This window comes from Carettochelys insculpta, chromosome 6 (assembly GCF_033958435.1).
Source record: "Carettochelys insculpta isolate YL-2023 chromosome 6, ASM3395843v1, whole genome shotgun sequence".
Classification (NCBI taxonomy): domain Eukaryota; kingdom Metazoa; phylum Chordata; order Testudines; family Carettochelyidae; genus Carettochelys; species Carettochelys insculpta.
The window spans coordinates 127,204,489-127,223,572 of NC_134142.1; the positions used below are offsets into that span (position 1 = coordinate 127,204,489).

At 74.3% G+C, this 19,084-nt stretch overlaps 2 protein-coding genes across 2 annotated transcripts; one reads left to right on the forward strand and one right to left on the reverse strand.

The window, feature by feature from the left end:
• The first annotated feature begins 1,424 nt into the window (after window positions 1–1,424).
• APOBR (apolipoprotein B receptor) lies at window positions 1,425–6,571 on the forward strand. The gene is made up of 8 exons (XM_074998638.1): window positions 1,425–1,501; window positions 1,593–1,744; window positions 2,092–2,143; window positions 2,217–2,283; window positions 2,416–2,636; window positions 4,999–5,187; window positions 5,286–5,479; window positions 5,909–6,571. Exons 1-8 carry the CDS (start codon window positions 1,445–1,447, stop codon window positions 5,976–5,978), a joined length of 1,002 nt encoding a protein of 333 aa, XP_074854739.1. The 5' UTR covers window positions 1,425–1,444; the 3' UTR covers window positions 5,979–6,571.
• Window positions 6,572–6,582: 11 nt separating this feature from the next.
• On the reverse strand, window positions 6,583–18,828 carry IL27 (interleukin 27). The gene is made up of 5 exons (XM_074996127.1): window positions 18,426–18,828; window positions 12,671–12,834; window positions 8,580–8,678; window positions 7,894–8,058; window positions 6,583–6,910 (listed from the first exon to the last, which is right to left on the reverse strand). Exons 1-5 carry the CDS (start codon window positions 18,454–18,456, stop codon window positions 6,611–6,613), a joined length of 759 nt encoding a protein of 252 aa, XP_074852228.1. The 5' UTR covers window positions 18,457–18,828; the 3' UTR covers window positions 6,583–6,610.
• Window positions 18,829–19,084: the final 256 nt, after the last annotated feature.

Genomic DNA, 19,084 nt, shown 5'->3' on the forward strand with positions numbered 1-19,084 from the left:
GCAGGTGTGAGCTCAGCCCCGCCAGGACACTGGGCTGAACAAGAAGGGGGCACCAGGTGCTCAGACAGTCGAATCCACAGTCCAGGTGCTCAGGACGGGTCAATGGCTGCGGCCCACGGGTCAGGGGACCTGGCCTGAGCCAAAGGGAAAAGTCCAGCTCAGAAATCTGAGGCTGTCTCCTGGTGTTGGTCCAACGGCAGTTTGCCACCGCAGCCCACCTGGGTCAGGTGGGGGCACACCCTCGAGGGGCTGTGGGAAGAAGAAAGGGCTTTGTCCCGGGCAGAGAAAGAACTCGGACGCAGCACAAGAGGTCGACAATGGTGTGGATGTAGCAGGGTCCATCTCGGACCCTTTGTCTTGTGGTCTCCCAGGGTCCACGTCCACATGGGCCCCAGCGGCCGGATCTGCGATGTGCCGGGGCTGAATCTGGGTAGCCTGGAACGGACTTCAGAGACGCTCAAGAATCAGCACGTGGCATCGCTGGCTGCGTCGGTAGCTGTGACTGATGCCTGTGACGTGTCGCTTTAACCCTTCTTCTCCCCAGCCCTGTTCTTCCCTTTGTGCTAGGAAATCTTTGGATATGAGATCTCGACCTCTGGCTTTGCTGTGGTTCTTTGGGTCAGACCCAAGTCGATATTGATTGGGGCTGGGCCCTGTGGGGTCTGGAAGAATCTGTGTGGTACGGGGTGAAGTACGCTTAAGAGCCTCTCACCAGAGTAAGTGGGTGGCTGGGCTGGGCTGGGCTGGTGCAGCGGCTGGGCAGTCTGTGGGTTGCTCGCGTGGCCGCTGGCTGCCCAGTGGGGCTGGCAGAGGTGCTGTGGAGGCTGGTTGGATTTGCCGTAGTGAGGAGGAAATCCCAGCCTGGGCTGTAAGGGGCCCGGATTTTGGCTTCCTTAGCTGTGCCCAGAACACCCGTCCTATCGCAGGTGCCCAGTACGGGCCCGTTGGGACCAGTATAAATCCAAGGGCCCAGAGCAGAGTCCAGCTGGGGCAGTTACTGGGCAGCTGAGCTGCAGCAGGATTGGGGGGGCAGTGGGAGCGGGAGAGGAGGCTGCATTGGGGGAGGGGGGACTTGTTTTTCATCTGCTGCCTTGTCCTGGCCACAAACCCACAGTTTCCGCCAGCTCTGTCCCTGCCCCAGCTCTTACACCAGGGCCTGAGTCATGGCTGGGAGCAGAGCGGGGGGTGGGGCGGGTGCAAAGGGGGGCAGGCAGAAGGTGGGGAGCAGGCACCGGGAGGCAGAGGGTGGGGGGCAGGCGCAGGGTGGGGGATGGGTGGAAGGCCTGAGGGGCGGGGACAGGGAGGGCAAAAGGTGAGGGGTAGGTGGGGGGCAGGCGGAAGCCGGGGGGTGGGCGCAGGGCGGGGACAGGCGCCAGGAGGTGACCACAGCTCACTTCCCTTCCCCAGCCCAGGGGAAGCTGCAGCCACCCCTCAGCTCAGCCCCATGGAGTTGCTTCAGCAGCACCTCCCAGGGCTGCACCGCCTGCTGCGGGGGGCTCTGGTGAGGGCCCCAGCAGCGCTGGGGATGGGGCTGGGTGGGGCTGGGGGCACAGGCTGGGGCCAGCCCCACTCAGCCTCGCGCCTTCCCCCAGGGTTACGTCTACGCCTTCTCCGGCTACCTCCTGGGGGAGCAGGCACACCCGGGCGCTGAGCCACAGCAGAGAAGCAGAGGGCCGGACCCCTCCATGCCCCCAGAGCAGGAGCCTGTGGGCGGCCCTGGGGCAGGAGCCCCTGAGCATCGGGGGTAAGCAAAGGGCTGGGGTGGGGCCTGTGGCCCCTGACCAGGCACACCAGGGTGCAGGGCTGCTGTTGGGCCCCTGCCAGCATGGGACCGTCCAGCTGGGGGCTCCTGGTTCAGGCCCTGGCCCCCAAGCCGGAGCCGGAGCCGGAGCCGGTCAGGCAGCCGCTCGGGTCCAGCCTACCCTGGAGGGGGCTGGCCGATCACATTCCCTCCCCATCAGTAACAGGGGACACTGAGGCAGCCCATGTTCAGAAGAGGCCAGGGAGGGGCACACAGCCCCTCTGAGCACTGCGCTAGGGCAGGGAGGTGGGTCCGACCAGGCAGGCCTCACCCCCCTTTCTCACCCACAGGACGGACACGCCGGGGGCGCTGCGGGACCCTGCTGGGTGCGTGGCTCTGCAGGTGCGTGGGGGGCAGTGCCTGGGGCGTGTTCCCACTGGGCTGGGCCCCTCCTCACTGCTGGCTGTCCCCGCAGGCGCCCCTCCATGCCCAGGATGCTACCCCTCAGGCGATGGCCGACCTGGACACCCCCCTGGGCTCGCGTGAGTGGGGTTGGGCTGTGCCCTGGGGGCAGGAACGTCGGGGTGGCAGGGCTGGGGGGCAGCAGAGAAGGGGGCCAAGGGGTGGTAGGGGCTGGGGTTAAGTAGCTCACCACCCTGCTTCTCTCCCCACAGGGCCAGGGGCTGTGAGCCTGGAGCCCAGAGCTGGGGAGCAGCCAGCCTTGGGGGCACATGCCAGCATGGGACAGGGGCTCCAGGGAAGGACCCATGGGGGCGAGGAGGGGGGCCCTGGGGCTGGCAGCGTCTGGCTGGAGGCACAGGGACCCAAGTGGGGCCAGGAGAGCTGCCCCGTGCCAGGACGCCAGGGAGCAAGAGAGGAGGGGGTGTCACCGGGGGCCCGTGGGAGCCACTCACTCGGGGAGGAGGGGGCTGGGGAGGGGGGCTCCAGGGGGAGCCGGGCTGGGGCAGGGGGGACCCAGACAGGCGAGGGGCAGGGAGTGGGGGGTTCCTGGGGCAGCAGCCCACAGCTGGGGGCCCCCACAAAGGAGGGGAACACGGCTGTGGGGCCCAAAGGGGGCAGTACCTCGGATGGGGAAGAGGAGGGGTGCAGCAGTGAGGAAAGGAAGGGAGGGGGGTGTCCTGGGCAGGGGGAGCCCTTTGGGGTCAGAGAGCAGGAGATGGGTGTACAGAGGAGTGGGGAGGAGACAAGGGGGAAGGGGGAACTAACATGGATGGGGGAGGGGGAGTTGATGCGGGTGGGGGTGGGGGAGGCAAGGGTGGAGGGGGAGCTGGTGTGGGAGGGGGAACTAACACAGGCGGTGGAGGGTGAGCTGGTGCAGGTGGTGGGGGAGGGGGAGCTAACAGGGGTGGGGGAGGGGGAGACAAGGGGAGAGGGGGATGTAGTAGGGGAGGGGGGGCTGGTGCCACTAGGGGTGGGGGTGACAAGGGGAGAGGGGGATGTAGTCGGGGAGGGGGGGCTGGTGCCAGTAGGGGTGGGGGTGACAAGGGGAGAGGGGGATGTAGTAGGGGAGGGGGAGCTGGTGCCAGTAGGGGTGGGGGTGACAAGGGGAGAGGGGGATGTAGTAGGGGAGGGGGAGCTGGTGCAGGAGGGGGTGACAAGGGGAGAGGGGGATCTAGTGTGGGAGGGGGGGCTGGTGTGGGAGGGGGAACTAATGCAGGCGGGGGAGGGGGAGATCATGCAGGTGGGGGTGGAGGAGACAAAGGGGGAGGAGGAGCTGGCGCAGGTGGGAGTGGAGGAGACAAGGGGGGAGGGGAAGCTGGTGCAGGTGGGGGAGACAAGGGGGGAGGGGGAGCTGGTGCAGGTAGGGGTGGGAGTGACAAGGGGAGAGGGGGAGCTGGTGTGGGAGGGGGAACTAATGCAGGTGGGGGAGGGGGAGCTGGCGCAGGTAGGGGTGGGAGTGACAAGGGGAGAGGGGGAGCTGGTGTGGGAGGGGGAACTAATGCAGGTGTGGGAGGGGGAGCTGGCGCAGGTGGGGGTGGAGGAGACAAGGGAGGAGGGGGAGCTGGTGCAGGTGGGGGTGGAGCAGACAAAGGGGGAGGGGAAGCTGGTGCAGGTGGGGGAGACAAGGGGGGAGGGGGAGCTGGTGCAGGTAGGGGTGGGAGTGACAAGGGGAGAGGGGGAGCTGGTGTGGGAGGGGGAACTAATGCAGGTGTGGGAGGGGGAGCTGGCGCAGGTGGGGGTGGAGGAGACAAGGGAGGAGGGGGAGCTGGTGCAGGTAGGGGTGGGAGTGACAAGGGGAGAGGGGGAGCTGGTGTGGGAGGGGGAACTAATGCAGGTGGGGGAGGGGGAGCTGGCGCAGGTAGGGGTGGGAGTGACAAGGGGAGAGGGGGAGCTGGTGTGGGAGGGGGAACTAATGCAGGTGTGGGAGGGGGAGCTGGCGCAGGTGGGGGTGGAGGAGACAAGGGAGGAGGAGGAGCTGGTGCAGGTGGGGGTGGAGCAGACAAAGGGGGAGGGGAAGCTGGTGCAGGTGGGGGAGACAAGGGGGGAGGGGGAGCTGGTGCAGGTAGGGGTGGGAGTGACAAGGGGAGAGGGGGAGCTGGTGTGGGAGGGGGAACTAATGCAGGTGTGGGAGGGGGAGCTGGCGCAGGTGGGGGTGGAGGAGACAAGGGAGGAGGGGGAGCTGGTGCAGGTGGGGGAGACAAGGGGGGAGGGGGAGCTGGTGCAGGTAGGGGTGGGAGTGACAAGGGGAGAGGGGGAGCTGGTGTGGGAGGGGGTGGAGGAGACAAAGCGGGAGGGGAAGCTGGTGCAGGTGGGGGAGACAAGGGGGAAGGAGGAGCTGGCGCAGGTGGGGGTGGAGGAGACAAGGGGGGAGGAGGAGCTGGTGCAGGTGGGGGTGGAGCAGACAAAGGGGCAGGGGAAGCTGGTGCAGGTGGAGGAGACAAGGGGGGAGGGGGAGCTGGTGCAGGTGGGGGTGGAGCAGACAAAGGGGGAGGGGAAGCTGGTGCAGGTGGAGGAGACAAGGGGGGAGGGGGAGCTGGTGCAGGTGGGGGTGGGGGTGACAAGGGGAGAGGGGGATCTAGTGGGGGAGGGGGAACTAATGCAGGCGGGGGAGGGGGAGCTGGCGCAGGTGGGGGAGGCAAGGTGGGAGGGGGAGTTGGGGCAGCCCAGGGAGGGCAGCCCCCAGCTGCAGACCCAGGGAGCATGGGGTGAGGTGGGGCTGGAAGGGGGCCTCAGTGCCTGGGGAAGGGTCTGCGGGGGAGAGGAGGGGCACTCTGGGGGGGGCAGCTGCCCACTAGGGGGCCCCATGGAGCAGGGGGGAGGGAGGCCATGGGACGAGCACCCAGGGAGGGGCCTGGGGGCAGGAGAGTCTGCAGGGGGCCAGCAGCTGCCATGGGGAGGGCTCAGAGGTCCAGCCCCCCTTTGGCCCTGCCCCCCAGCCTGAGCACCCAGACGGCACCCGCGTTCCCCTGCCGGAGCCTGGCCAGGTGAGTGCTGGGGCCCTGCGGGGGTGGGGCGGGGGGCAGGGCAGGGCACTCGGAGTGGGGCCAGACCCCACCCAGCGCCCCGATGTCTCCTCCCGCAGGGCTGCCCGCTGGACGTGAGCGCCCAGAGGAGTCGGGTGCTGCTGCGGAGGAAGGGGTCGGTGCGCAAGGCCCCCAGCCTCAGAGCCCGCAGACCCCCCGGGGAGCCGCAGCCCCCTCCAGAGGCAGACCCCCCACGGGACTCCCCGCCCCCATGCTCAGAGCCCTCAAGGAGGCAGCTCCCACAGCATGCTGGGTAAGCGGGGCTGGGAGCCGGACTCCTGGGTTCTCCCGGCGGGGGTGGGGAGTGGGCAGGCGGGGGCGGGGTGAGGGCCGGACTCCTGGGTTCTCCCGGCGGGGATGGGGCGGGAGCCGGACTCCTGGGTTCTCCCAGTGGGGGTGGGGAGTGGGCAGGTGGGGGCGGGGCTGGGAGCCGGACTCCTGGGTTCTCCCGGCAGGGGTGGGGAGTGGGCAGGCGGGGGCGGGGCTGGGAGCCGGACTCCTGGGTTCTCCCAGTGGGGGTGGGGAGTGGGCAGGCGGGGGCGGGGCTGGGAGCCAGACTCCTGGGTTCTCCCGGCGGGGGCGGGGAGTGGGCAGGCGGGGGCGGGGTGAGGGCCGGACTCCTGGGTTCTCTTGCTCCTGCCGGTCACACCCCTCACAGCCGCCCGCTCTCTGTGCCCCACAGCTTCGGCCTTGCCCACCCCCACATGATGGCGGAGCTGAACTCCCGTCTGCGCAGGCCCCCGCCCCAGTGAGCTGCCCGAGGCAGGAGGCGCCAGACCGGGGAGCAGCTGTCCAGAGAGAGGCCTGAGCCCGGGCCGGGGGGCTGTGCTCGGTGCCCGTCCCGTGCTGCCCGGGGACCCTGCAGGGCCACGGGACGCCAGGCCGCCTGCAACCCGACCGGGGTCCCGCCGCACGTGGCTCTGGTGGGACCCAGCCCCCAGCGACAGAACATGACGCCCACGGCGGGCGCCCTGGGGCCTACGGGAACCACGCCAGGGAGAGCAGGGGCTCGGGCTCTCCCAGTGGCCAGCAGGGCCAGGAACCCCGTTGCTGACTCACAACCCGGGCCGAGAGAACCCAGGAGTCCGGGCTCCCGCCCTCCCGGGCTCCACTCGCCGGGTGCACGGCCCTCCCGCCGCGAGGAGAGAACCCAGGAGTCCGGGCTCCCGCCCTCCCGGGCTCCACTCGCCGGGTGCACGGCCCTCCCGCCGCGAGGAGAGAACCCAGGAGTCCGGGCTCCCGCCCTCCCCGGCTCCCCTCGCTGCCCCTCCGCGCTGTGGCGGTAAGACAGGGCCTCAGGCAGGTGGTTATGAAAATAAATAACCTGGGGTTTGTTTGCAATAAATAGCAGCACAATAAATAGACCGACGCCCGCGGGAATAACTTAAGAGGAACTGCCGGGAGCCCGGACTCCTGGGTCCCCTCCAGCACAGGGAGGGGAGCAGGGGCCTGGCCGTGGGTCCTGCCTGGCGTGGGGCACGGCAGTGGGCGCCAGGGTCAGTGTGGGGCGCTGTGGGGGGCTGCCCGGTGCAGCAGTGTGAACTCCCGGACGACGCGGCCCAGGAAGGCCTCCGTGGCGCGCAGGAGCAGGTAGGACTCCAGCCGCTTGGTCCAGTCGCTGGCGTGCCGTGGGGCCCGGGGCGCCGGCGGGGGGCGGCGGGGCGGGGGGCCCGCAGCCCTGCAGCTGAGGGGAGGGAGAGTGAGTCATGGCCCCGGGCACCGCCGCCCAATCCCCCCGAGACTGGCCCCCGCCCCCCGGCTGCACCCGCCCGATCCCCCCAGCTGCACCCACCCCCCGTCCCCCATCAGTGCCCCCCGTCCCCCCCGGCTGCACCCGCCCCCCGTCCCCCATCAGTGCCCCCCGTCCCCCCGGCTGCACCCGCCCGATCCCCCCAGCTGCACCCGCCCCCCGTCCCCCATCAGTGCCCCCCGTCCCCCCGGCTGCACCCGCCCGATCCCCCCAGCTGCACCCGCCCCCCGTCCCCCATCAGTGCCCCCCGCCCCCCGGCTGCACCCGCCCGATCCCCCCAGCTGCACCCGCCCCCCGTCCCCCCGGCTGCACCCGCCCGATCCCCCCAGCTGCACCCGCCCCCCCGTCCCCCATCAGTGCCCCCCGCCCCCCGGCTGCACCCGCCCGATCCCCCCAGCTGCACCCGCCCCCCGTCCCCCATCAGTGCCCCCCGTCCCCCGGCTGCACCCGCCCGATCCCCCCAGCTGCACCCGTCCCCCATCAGTGCCCCCTGTCCCCCCCAGCTGCACCCGCCCAATCCCCCCGATACTGCCCCCCGTCCCCATTCCCCCGACACTGCCCCCCGTCCCCCCGGCTGCACCCGCCCGATCCCCCCAGCTGCACCCGTCCCCCATCAGTGCCCCCTGTCCCCCCCAGCTGCACCCGCCCAATCCCCCCGATACTGCCCCCCGTCCCCATTCCCCTGACACCGCCCCCCGTCCCCCCTGGTTGCACCCGCCCAATCCCCCCATCAGTGCCCCCCGTCCCCCCCGGGCTGCACCCGCCCAATCCCCCCGATACTGCCCCCCGTCCCCATTCCCCCAACACCTCCCCCTGTCCTGCCCCGGCTGCACCCGCCCATTCACCCCCCTGGGCCCAGTCGCCCAGCGGGACCTGTTCCCAGGGCACTGGTTGCCCCAGCGCCCCCCAGCCCTCACCTGGTAGTCAATGTGATGGGCCAGGTCCCGCAGGTCCAGCCCAATGTCCTCCAGCGCCTGCGCCAGGTGGGGGCCCCCCGTCTCCTGCTCCCTGCGCCCCACAACCGCCAGGTGAGCCCGGAACACGCCCAGCGCCTGCCTCATGGCGAGCAGCCGCTGCACCGCCTGGGGGCGCAGAGCGGGTCACGGCTGGCGGCCCCTCGTGCCCCCCACTGCCCCCCTGCAGCCCCCACTGACCCCACCAACCTCCCCCCGCCTCCCCCCACTGCCCTCCCCCCGTGCCCCCCTGCAGCCCCCCGCTGCGCCCCACTACCCCCATTGCCCTCCCCCGCTGCCCCCCACGCCCCCCACTGCCCCCACCAACCTCCCCCCGCTGCCCCCCCACTGCCCTCCCCCGCTGTCCCCCGCGCCCCCATGCCCCCCACTGCCCCCGCCTCCCCCCACTGCCCCCCGTGCCCCCACCAGCCTCCCCCTGCAGCCCCCACTGACCCCACCAACCTCCCCCCGCTGCCCCCCCACTGCCCTCCCCCACTGCCCCCCATGCCCCCTACCTCCCCCCACACACCCCCCGCTGCCCTCCCACTGCCCCCCACTGCCCCCGCTGCCCTCCCCCGCTCCCATTGGTCCCCACTACTGGGAACCCGCTTGCATGGCCTGGCCCCCAACCCCAGCACCCCCGGGCTCACCGGCAGCGCCAGCCACGTTTGGGCTCTCAGGCTGATGGGCGGCAGGAGCCCGGGGCTAGGCAGGAAGGGCAGCTTGGCGCCAGCCAGGCGCTCCGACACCTGGGGGGGCAGACTGTGAACCCAGGCATCCGGGCCCAGCGCCGGGGGAGGGGCCCCGTGTGCCCAGTCCCCCTGCCCCCCACAGCCGGGCCCAGCGCCGGGGGAGGGTCCCCGTGTGCCCAGTCCCCCTGCCCCCCACAGCCGGGCCCAGCGCCGGGGGAGGGTCCCCGTGTGCCCAGCCCCCCTGCCCCCCACGGCCGGGCCCAGCGCCGGGGGAGGGGCCCCGTGTGCCCAGTCCCCCTGCCCCCCACAGCCGGGCCCAGCGCCGGGGGAGGGGCCCCGTGTGCCCAGCCCCCCTGCCCCCCACAGCCGGGCCCAGCGCCGGGGGAGGGTCCCCGTGTGCCCAGTCCCCCTGCCCCCCACAGCCGGGCCCAGCGCCGGGGGAGGGTCCCCGTGTGCCCAGTCCCCCTGCCCCCCACAGCCGGGCCCAGCGCCGGGGGAGGGTCCCCGTGTGCCCAGCCCCCTGCCCCCCACGGCCGGGCCCAGCGCCGGGGGAGGGTCCCCGTGTGCCCAGCCCCCCTGCCCCCCACAGCCGGGCCCAGCGCCGGGGGAGGGTCCCCGTGTGCCCAGTCCCCCTGCCCCCCACAGCCGGGCCCAGCGCCGGGGGAGGGGCCCCGTGTGCCCAGCCCCCCTGCCCCCCACAGCCGGGCCCAGCGCCGGGGGAGGGTCCCCGTGTGCCCAGTCCCCCTGCCCCCCACAGCCGGGCCCAGCGCCGGGGGAGGGGCCCCGTGTGCCCAGTCCCCCTGCCCCCCACAGCCGGAGCCCAGCGCCGGGGGAGGGGCCCCGTGTGCCCAGTCCCCTGCCCCCCACAGCCGGGCCCAGCGCCGGGGGAGGGTCCCCGTGTGCCCAGCCCCCTGCCCCCCACGGCCGGGCCCAGCGCCGGGGGAGGGTCCCCGTGTGCCCAGTCCCCCTGCCCCCCACAGCCGGGCCCAGCGCCGGGGGAGGGTCCCCGTGTGCCCAGTCCCCCTGCCCCCCACGGCTGGGCCCAGTGCCGGGGGAGGGTCCCCGTGTGCCCAACCCCCCTGCCCCCCACGGCTGGGCCCAGTGCCGGGGGAGGGTCCCCGTGTGCCCAGCCCCCCTGCCCCCCACGGCCGGGCCCAGCGCCGGGGGAGGGTCCCCGTGTGCCCAGTCCCCCTGCCCCCCACAGCCGGGCCCAGCGCCGGGGGAGGGTCCCCGTGTGCCCAGCCCCCCTGCCCCCCACGGCCGGGCCCAGCGCCGGGGGAGGGTCCCCGTGTGCCCAGTCCCCCTGCCCCCCACAGCCGGGCCCAGCGCCGGGGGAGGGTCCCCGTGTGCCCAGTCCCCCTGCCCCCCACAGCCGGGCCCAGCGCCGGGGGAGGGTCCCCGTGTGCCCAGTCCCCCCTTCCCCCCACAGCCGGGCCCAGCGCCGGGGGAGGGTCCCCGTGTGCCCAGCCCCCTGCCCCCCACAGCCGGGCCCAGCGCCGGGGGAGGGTCCCCGTGTGCCCAGTCCCCCTGCCCCCCACGGCCGGGCCCAGTGCCGGGGGAGGGTCCCCGTGTGCCCAGCCCCCCTGCCCCCCACGGCTGGGCCCAGTGCCGGGGGAGGGTCCCCGTGTGCCCAACCCCCCTGCCCCCCACGGCTGGGCCCAGTGCCGGGGGAGGGTCCCCGTGTGCCCAGCCCCCCTGCCCCCCACAGCCGGGCCCAGCGCCGGGGGAGGGTCCCCGTGTGCCCAGTCCCCCTGCCCCCCACAGCCGGGCCCAGCGCCGGGGGAGGGTCCCCGTGTGCCCAGTCCCCCTTCCCCCCACGCCAGAGCCCAGTGCCGGGGGAGGGTCCCCGTGTGCCCAGTCCCCCTGCCCCCCACAGCCGGGCCCAGCACCGGGGGAGGGTCCCCGTGTGCCCAGCCCCCCTGCCCCCCACAGCCGGGCCCAGCGCCGGGGGAGGGTCCCCGTGTGCCCAGTCCCCCTGCCCCCCACGGCCGGGCCCAGCGCCGTGGGAGGGTCCCTCTGTGCCCAGCCTCCCTTCCCCCCACGCCGGAGCCCAGCGCCGGGGGAGGGTCCCCGTGTACCCAGCCCCCCTTCCCCCAACTCCTGAGCCCAGCGCCGGGGGAGGGGCCCCATGTCCCCAGCCCCCCTTCCCCCCACGGCCGGGCCCAGCACCGGGGGAGGGTCCCCGTGTGCCCAGCCCCCCTGCCCCCCACAGCCGGGCCCAGCGCCGGGGGAGGGTCCCCGTGTGCCCAGTCCCCCTGCCCCCCACGCCGGAGCCCAGCGCCGGGGGAGGGTCCCCGTGTACCCAGCCCCCCCTTCCCCCCACGGCCGGGCCCAGCGCCGGGGGAGGGTCCCCGTGTGCCCAGTCCCCCTGCCCCCCACAGCCGGGCCCAGCGCCGGGGGAGGGTCCCCGTGTGCCCAGTCCCCCTGCCCCCCACAGCCGGGCCCAGCGCCGGGGGAGGGGCCCCGTGTGCCCAGTCCCCCTGCCCCCCACAGCCGGGCCCAGCGCCGGGGGAGGGTCCCCGTGTGCCCAGTCCCCCTGCCCCCCACGGCCGGGCCCAGCGCCGTGGGAGGGTCCCTCTGTGCCCAGCCTCCCTTCCCCCCACGCCGGAGCCCAGCGCCGGGGGAGGGTCCCCGTGTACCCAGCCCCCCTTCCCCCAACTCCTGAGCCCAGCGCCGGGGGAGGGGCCCCATGTCCCCAGCCCCCCTTCCCCCCACGGCCGGGCCCAGCACCGGGGGAGGGTCCCCGTGTGCCCAGCCCCCCTGCCCCCCACAGCCGGGCCCAGCGCCGGGGGAGGGTCCCCGTGTGCCCAGTCCCCCTGCCCCCCACAGCCGGGCCCAGCGCCGGGGGAGGGTCCCTCTGTGCCCAGCCTCCCTTCCCCCCACGCCGGAGCCCAGCGCCGGGGGAGGGTCCCCGTGTGCCCAGTCCCCCTGCCCCCCACAGCCGGGCCCAGCGCCGGGGGAGGGTCCCCGTGTGCCCAGTCCCCCTGCCCCCCACAGCCGGGCCCAGCGCCGGGGGAGGGTCCCCGTGTGCCCAGTCCCCCTGCCCCCCACAGCCGGGCCCAGCGCCGGGGGAGGGTCCCCGTGTGCCCAGTCCCCCTGCCCCCCACGGCTGGGCCCAGTGCCGGGGGAGGGTCCCCGTGTGCCCAGTCCCCCTGCCCCCCACAGCCGGGCCCAGCGCCGGGGGAGGGTCCCCGTGTGCCCAGTCCCCCTGCCCCCCACGGCTGGGCCCAGTGCCGTGGGAGGGTCCCTCTGTGCCCAGCCTCCCTTCCCCCCACGCCGGAGCCCAGCGCCGGGGGAGGGTCCCCGTGTACCCAGCCCCCCTTCCCCCAACTCCTGAGCCCAGCGCCGGGGGAGGGGCCCCATGTCCCCAGCCCCCCTTCCCCCCACGGCCGGGCCCAGCGCCGGGGGAGGGTCCCTCTGTGCCCAGCCCCGCTTCCCCCCACGCCAGAGCCCAGCGCCGGGGGAGGGGCCGCATGTGCCCAGCCCCCCTTCCCCCTACACCTGAGCCCAGTGCTGCGGGAGGGGCCCCATGTGCCCAGCCCCCCTTCCCCCCACGGCCGGGCCCAGTGCCGGGGGAGGGGCTCCATGTGCCCAGCCCCCCCTTCCCCCCACGCCAGAGCCCAGCGCTGGGGGAGGGTCCCCGTGTGCCCAGCCCCACTTCCCCCCACGCCAGAGCCCAGCGCTGGGGGAGGGGCCCCATGTGCCCAGCCCCCCTTCCCCCTACACCTGAGCCCAGTGCTGGGGGAGGGGCCCCATGTGCCCAGCCCCCCTGCCCCCCACGCCTGAGCCCAGGTCCGGGGGAGGATCCCCGTGTACCCAGCCCCCCTTCCCCCCACAGCTGGGCCCAGCGCCGGGGGAGGGTCCCCATGTGCCCAGCCCCCCTTCCCCCCACGCCAGAGCCCAGCGCTGGGGGAGGGTCCCCGTGTGCCCAGCCCCCCTTCCCCCCACGCCAGAGCCCAGCGCTGGGGGAGGGGCCCCGTGTGCCCAGCCCCCCTTCCCGCCACGGCCGGGCCCAGCGCCGGGGGAGGGTCCCCGTGTGCCCCACGTACAAAGCGCCGTGTGACGATTTTCGTCTCTGCCAGGAGCTTCCTTGCGAGTTTGACGCTGTTCCCGAACTCCGAGCGCATCCCCCAGGCGCAGCGGGGGCCTGGCCCAGCTACGGGGACCCCCAGAAGCCGGGAGCCCAGCACCGCTTGCAGCAGCAGGGTCAGCCCTGAGAGAGAGAGCAGGTGTCAGCGGGGGCCAAGCCCTGCGGGTGCCAGTCACGCAGTAGCTGGGCCAGGCCGCCGGGGCTGTGGGTCATGCGTGAAGGACAGGGCTGGGCTCAGGCAGGGCGAGTTGCCAGGGATGTGGGTCGGGTGTGTGGGGGTCAGGCAGGGACAGGCTGTGGGTCGGGCGGTGTGGGGCTCAGGCAGGGCCGGGCTGTGTGTCGGGTGGGGCGTGTGGGGCTCAGGCAGGGCTGGGCTGTGTGTTGGGTGGGGCGTGCGGGGCTCAGGCAGGGCCGGGCTGTGGGTCGGGTCGGGCATGTGGGGCTCAGGCAGGGCCGGGCTGTGGGTCGGGTGGGGCGTGTGGGGCTCAGGCAGGGCTGGGCTGTGGGTCGGGTGGGGTGTGTGGGGCTCAGGCAGGGCTGGGCTGTGGGTCGGGTGGGGCGTGTGGGGCTCAGGCAGGGCCGGGCTGTGGGTCGGGTGCGGCGTGTGGGGCTCAGGCGGGGCTCAGGCAGGGCCAGGCTGTGAGTCGGGTCGGACGTGTGGGGCTCAGGCAGGGCCGGGCTGTGTGTCAGGGGGGGCGTGTGGGGCTCAGGCAGGGCTGGGCTGTGGATCGGGTTGGGCGTGTGGGGCCCAGGCAGGGCTGGGATGTGTGTCGGGTGGGGCGTGTGGGGCTCATGCAGGGCCGGGCTGTGGGTCAGGTGGGGCGTGTGGGGCTCAGGCAGGGCCGGGTTGTGGGTCGGGTGGGGCGTGTGGGGCTCAGGCAGGGCTGGGCTGTGGGTCGGGCAGAGTGTGTGGGGCTCAGGCAGGGCTGGGCTGTGGGTCAGGCGGAGTGTGTGGGGCTCAGGCAGGGCTGGGCTGTGGGTCAGGCGTGTGGGGCTCAGGCAGGGCAAGGCTGTGGATCAGGCGTGAGGGGCTCAGACAGGGCCGGGCTGTGGGTCGGGTGAGGCGTGTGGGGCTCAGACAGGGCCGGGCTGTGGGTCGGGTGGGGCGTGTGGGGCTCAGGCAGGGCCGGGCTGTGGGTCAGGTGGGGCATGTGGGGTTCAGGCAGGGCCAGGCTGTGGGTCGGGTGAGGCGTGGTGTGGGGCTCAGGCAGGGCCAGGCTGTGGGTCAGGTGGCGTGTGGGGCTCAGGCAGGGCCGGGCTGTGGGTCGGGTGGGGCGTGTGGGGCTCAGGCAGGGCTGGGCTGTGGGTCGGGTCGGGCGTGTGGGGCTCAGGCAGGGCCAGGGTGTGGGTCGGGTGGGGCGTGTGGGGCTCAGGCAGGGCCAGGCTGTGGGTCAGGTGGCGCGTGTGGGGCTCAGGCAGGGACAGGCTGTGGGTCGAGTGTGTGGGGCTCAGGCAGGGCCAGGCTGTGTGTCAGGTGGGGCATGTGGGGCTCAGACAGGGCCGGGCTGTGGGTCGGGATGGGGCGTGTGGGGCTCAGGCAGGGACAGGCTGTGGGTCGGGCGTATGCGGCTCAGGCAGGGCCGGGCTGTGGGTCGGGTGGGGCGTGTGGGGCTCATGCAAGGCCGGGGTGTGGGTCAGGTGGGGCGTGTGGGGCTCAGGCAGGGACAGGCTGTGGGTCGGGCGTGTGCGGCTCAGGCAGGGCCGGGCTGTGGGTCGGGTGGGGCGTGTGGGGCTCATGCAAGGCCGGGGTGTGGGTCGGGTGGGGCGTGTGGGGCTCAGGCAGGGCCGGGCTGTGGGTCGGGTGGGGCATGTGGGGCTCAGGCAGGGCCAGGCTGTGGGTCAGGTGGCGTGTGGGGCTCAGGCAGGGCCGGGCTGTGGGTCGGGTGGGGCGTGTGGGGCTCATGCAAGGCCGGGGTGTGGGTCGGGTGGGACGTGTGGGGCTCAGGCAGGGACAGGCTGTGGGTCGGGCGTGTGGGGCTCAGGCAGGGCCGGGCTGTGGGTCAGGTGGGGCATGTGGGGTTCAGGCAGGGCCAGGCTGTGGGTCGGGTGAGGCGTGTGGGGCTCAGGCAGGGCCAGGCTGTGGGTCAGGTGGCGTGTGGGGCTCAGGCAGGGCCGGGCTGTGGGTCGGGTGGGGCATGTGGGGCTCAGGCAGGGCCGGGCTGTGGGTCGGGTCGGGCGTGTGGGGCTCAGGCAGGGCCGGGCTGTGGGTCGGGTCGGGCGTGTGGGGCTCAGGCAGGGCCAGGGTGTGGGTCGGGTGGGGCGTGTGGGGCTCAGGCAGGGACAGGCTGTGGGTCAGGTGGCGCGTGTGGGGCTCAGGCAGGGACAGGCTGTGGGTCGAGTGTGTGGGGCTCAGGCAGGGCCAGGCTGTGTGTCAGGTGAGGCATGTGGGGCTCAGACAGGGCCGGGCTGTGGGTCGGGTGGGGCGTGTGGGGCTCAGGCAGGGACAGGCTGTGGGTCGAGTGTGTGGGGCTCAGGCAGGGCCGGGCTGTGGGTCGGGTGGGGCGTGTGGGGCTCAGGCAGGGCCGGGCTGTGGGTCGGGTCGGGCGTGTGGGGCTCAGGCAGGGCCAGGGTGTGGGTCGGGTGGGGCGTGTGGGGCTCAGGCAGGGCCAGGCTGTGGGTCAGGTGGCGCGTGTGGGGCTCAGGCAGGGACAGGCTGTGTGTCAGGTGGGGCATGTGGGGCTCAGACAGGGCCGGGCTGTGGGTCGGGTGGGGCGTGTGGGGCTCAGGCAGGGCCGGGCTGTGGGTCGGGATGGGGCGTGTGGGGCTCAGGCAGGGACAGGCTGTGGGTCGGGCGTGTGCGGCTCAGGCAGGGCCGGGCTGTGGGTCGGGTGGGGCGTGTGGGGCTCATGCAAGGCCGGGGTGTGGGTCGGGTGGGGCGTGTGGGGCTCAGGCAGGGCCGGGCTGTGGGTCGGGTGGGGCATGTGGGGCTCAGGCAGGGCCAGGCTGTGGGTCAGGTGGCGTGTGGGGCTCAGGCAGGGCCGGGCTGTGGGTCGGGTGGGGCGTGTGGGGCTCATGCAAGGCCGGGGTGTGGGTCGGGTGGGACGTGTGGGGCTCAGGCAGGGACAGGCTGTGGGTCGGGCGTGTGGGGCTCAGGCAGGGCCGGGCTGTGGGTCAGGTGGGGCATGTGGGGTTCAGGCAGGGCCAGGCTGTGGGTCGGGTGAGGCGTGTGGGGCTCAGGCAGGGCCAGGCTGTGGGTCAGGTGGCGTGTGGGGCTCAGGCAGGGCCGGGCTGTGGGTCGGGTCGGGCGTGTGGGGCTCAGGCAGGGCCAGGGTGTGGGTCGGGTGGGGCGTGTGGGGCTCAGGCAGGGCCAGGCTGTGGGTCAGGTGGCACGTGTGGGGCTCAGGCAGGGCCAGGCTGTGTGTCAGGTGAGGCATGTGGGGCTCAGACAGGGCCGGGCTGTGGGTCGGGTGGGGCGTGTGGGGCTCAGGCAGGGACAGGCTGTGGGTCGAGTGTGTGGGGCTCAGGCAGGGCCAGGCTGTGTGTCAGGTGAGGCATGTGGGGCTCAGACAGGGCCGGGCTGTGGGTCGGGTGGGGCGTGTGGGGCTCAGGCAGGGACAGGCTGTGGGTCGGGCGTGTGCGGCTCAGGCAGGGCCGGGCTGTGGGTCGGGAGGGGCGTGTGGGGCTCATGCAAGGCCGGGGTGTGGGTCGGGTGGGGCGTGTGGGGCTCAGGCAGGGACAGGCTGTGGGTCGGGCGTGTGGGGCTCAGGCAGGGCCGGGCTGTGGGTCGGGTGGGGCGTGCGGGGCTCATGCAAGGCCGGGGTGTGGGTCGGGTGGGGCGTGTGGGGCTCAGGCAGGGACAGGCTGTGGGTCGGGCGTGTGGGGCTCAGGCAGGGCCGGGCTGTGGGTCGGGTGGGGCATGTGGGGCTCAGGCAGGGCCAGGCTGTGGGTCGGGTGAGGCGTGTGGGGCTCAGGCAGGGCCAGGCTGTGGGTCAGGTGGCGTGTGGGGCTCAGGCAGGGCCGGGCTGTGGGTCAGGTCGGGCGTGTGGGGCTCAGGCAGGGCCAGGGTGTGGGTCGGGTGGCGCGTGTGGGGCTCAGGCAGGGACAGGCTGTGGGTCGGGTGGCGCGTGTGGGGCTCAGGCAGGGACAGGCTGTGGGTCGAGTGTGTGGGGCTCAGGCAGGGCCGGGCTGTGGGTCGGGATGGGGCGTGTGGGGCTCATCCAAGGCCGGGGTGTGGGTCGGGTGGGGCGTGTGGGGCTCAGGCAGGGACAGGCTGTGGGTCGAGTGTGTGGGGCTCAGGCAGGGCCGGGCTGTGGGTCGGGATGGGGCGTGTGGGGCTCATCCAAGGCCGGGGTGTGGGTCGGGTGGGGCGTGTGGGGCTCAGGCAGGGACAGGCTGTGGGTCGGGCGTGTGCGGCTCAGGCAGGGCCGGGCTGTGGGTCGGGTGAGGCGTGTGGGGCTCAGGCAGGGACAGGCTGTGGGTCGGGCGTGTGGGGCTCAGGCAGGGCCGGGCTGTGGGTCGGGTGGGGCATGTGGGGCTCAGGCAGGGCCAGGCTGTGGGTCAGGTGGCGTGTGGAGCTCAGGCAGGGACAGGCTGTGGGTTGGGTGTGTGGGGCTCAGGCAGGGCCGGGCTGTGGGTCGGGTGGGGCATGTGGGGCTCAGGCAGGGCCAGGCTGTGGGTCAGGTGGCGTGTGGGGCTCAGGCAGGGCCAGGCTGGGGGTTAGGTGGCGTGTGGGGCTCAGGCAGGGACAGGCTGTGGGTCGCCCATCTGGGGAGGTTCATTCTGTGAGTGGTGCCGCTGCAGCACGTGGTGACTGTGCCGTAGCACATGTGCCGGTGCCAGGTGTGAGAGCATCCCAGCTGAGCTGTGCCGAGCCGAGCCGAGCCCTCCCCCTGGCCAGCCGTGCCCCACGGCCCCAGGCGCAGCCGAGCCGTGCCATGCCGTGCCGAGCCCTCCCCCTGGCCGGCCCTGCCGCACGGCCCCGGGCACAGCCGTGCCATGCCGTGCCGAGCCCTCCCCCTGGCCAGCCCTGCCTCACGGCCCCAGGAGCAGCCGTGCCATGCCGTGCCGAGCCCTCCCCCTGGCTGGCCCTGCCCCATGGCCCCGGGAGCAGCCGTGCCGTGCCGTGCCGAGCCCTCCCCCTGGCTGGCCCTGCCCCATGGCCCCGGGAGCAGCCGTGCCATGCCGTGCCGTGCCGTGCCGTGCTGTGCCGAGCCCTCCCCCTGGCCGGCCGTGCCCCACAGCCCCAGGCGCAACAGAGCCGTGCCATGCCGAGCCGAGCCCTCCCCCTGGCCGGCCCTGCCCCACGGCCCCAGGCGCAGCCGTGCCATGCCGTGCCGAGCCCTCCCCCCGGCCGGCCCTGCCCCATGGCCCCGGGAGCAGCCGTGCCGTGCCGTGCCGTGCCGTGCTGTGCCGAGCCCTCCCCCTGGCCGGCCGTGCCCCACGGCCCCGGGCGCAACCGAGCCGTGCCATGCCGAGCCGAGCCCTCCCCCCGGCCGGCCCTGCCCCATGGCCCCGGGAGCAGCCGTGCCGTGCCGTGCCGTGCCGTGCTGTGCCGAGCCCTCCCCCTGGCCGGCCCTGCCCCACGGCCCCGGGCGCAGCCATGCCATGCCGTGCCGAGCCCTCCCCCCGGCCGGCCCTGCCCCACGGCCCCGGGCGCAGCCGTGCCATGCCGTGCCGAGCCCTCCCCCCGGCCGGCCCTGCCCCACGGCCCCGGGCGCAGCCGGCTGGGCCATGCGGTTTCCCCAGCCGCAGAGCCTGGCCATGGCCACACTCACCACAGAGCCGCATTCCAGGGCTGCTGTCCATGTGTCCGTCCGTCCGTCCGTCCGTGTGCCCGGTGGATGAGTCCGGCTCCCGACCCCCCGGGCTTTTATTGCCCCGGCCGGTTTCATTTTCGCTCGCGCCGAAATCTCCGGGCTTCTGTTTTCAGTAAGGGCCGAGCGCCGGGCGCCCCCCGGCTGCGGTTGCACCAGGGATCTTCAGGGCTTTCGGCGCTTCCTGTTTTCAGGGATCACAAAACTGACGCGTTGGGTCAGAGGGTGATGAGCAAACAGAAACCTGCTGGGCACCCCCGGCCCTGCCCCTCGCACCGGCCCGGCCCTGCCTCTGCCCCCCAACGGCCCTGCCCCTCGCACCGGCCCGGCCCTGCCTCTGCCCCCCAACGGCCCTGCCCCTCGCACCGGCCCGGCCCTTCCTCTGCCCCCCAACGGCCCTGCCCCTCGCACCGGCCCGGCCCTGCCTCTGCCCCCCAACGGCCCTGCCCCTCGCGCCAGCCCAGCCCTGCCTCGGCCCCCCAACGGCCCTGCCCCTCTCCACCAGCCTGGCCCTGCCTGTGCCCCCCGCCAGCCCCTGCCCCTCGTGCCGGCCCGGCCGTGCCCTGTCCTGCCCCCAGCCCAGCCCTGCCCCGGCCCCGGCCCAGCTGAGCTGCGGTGCG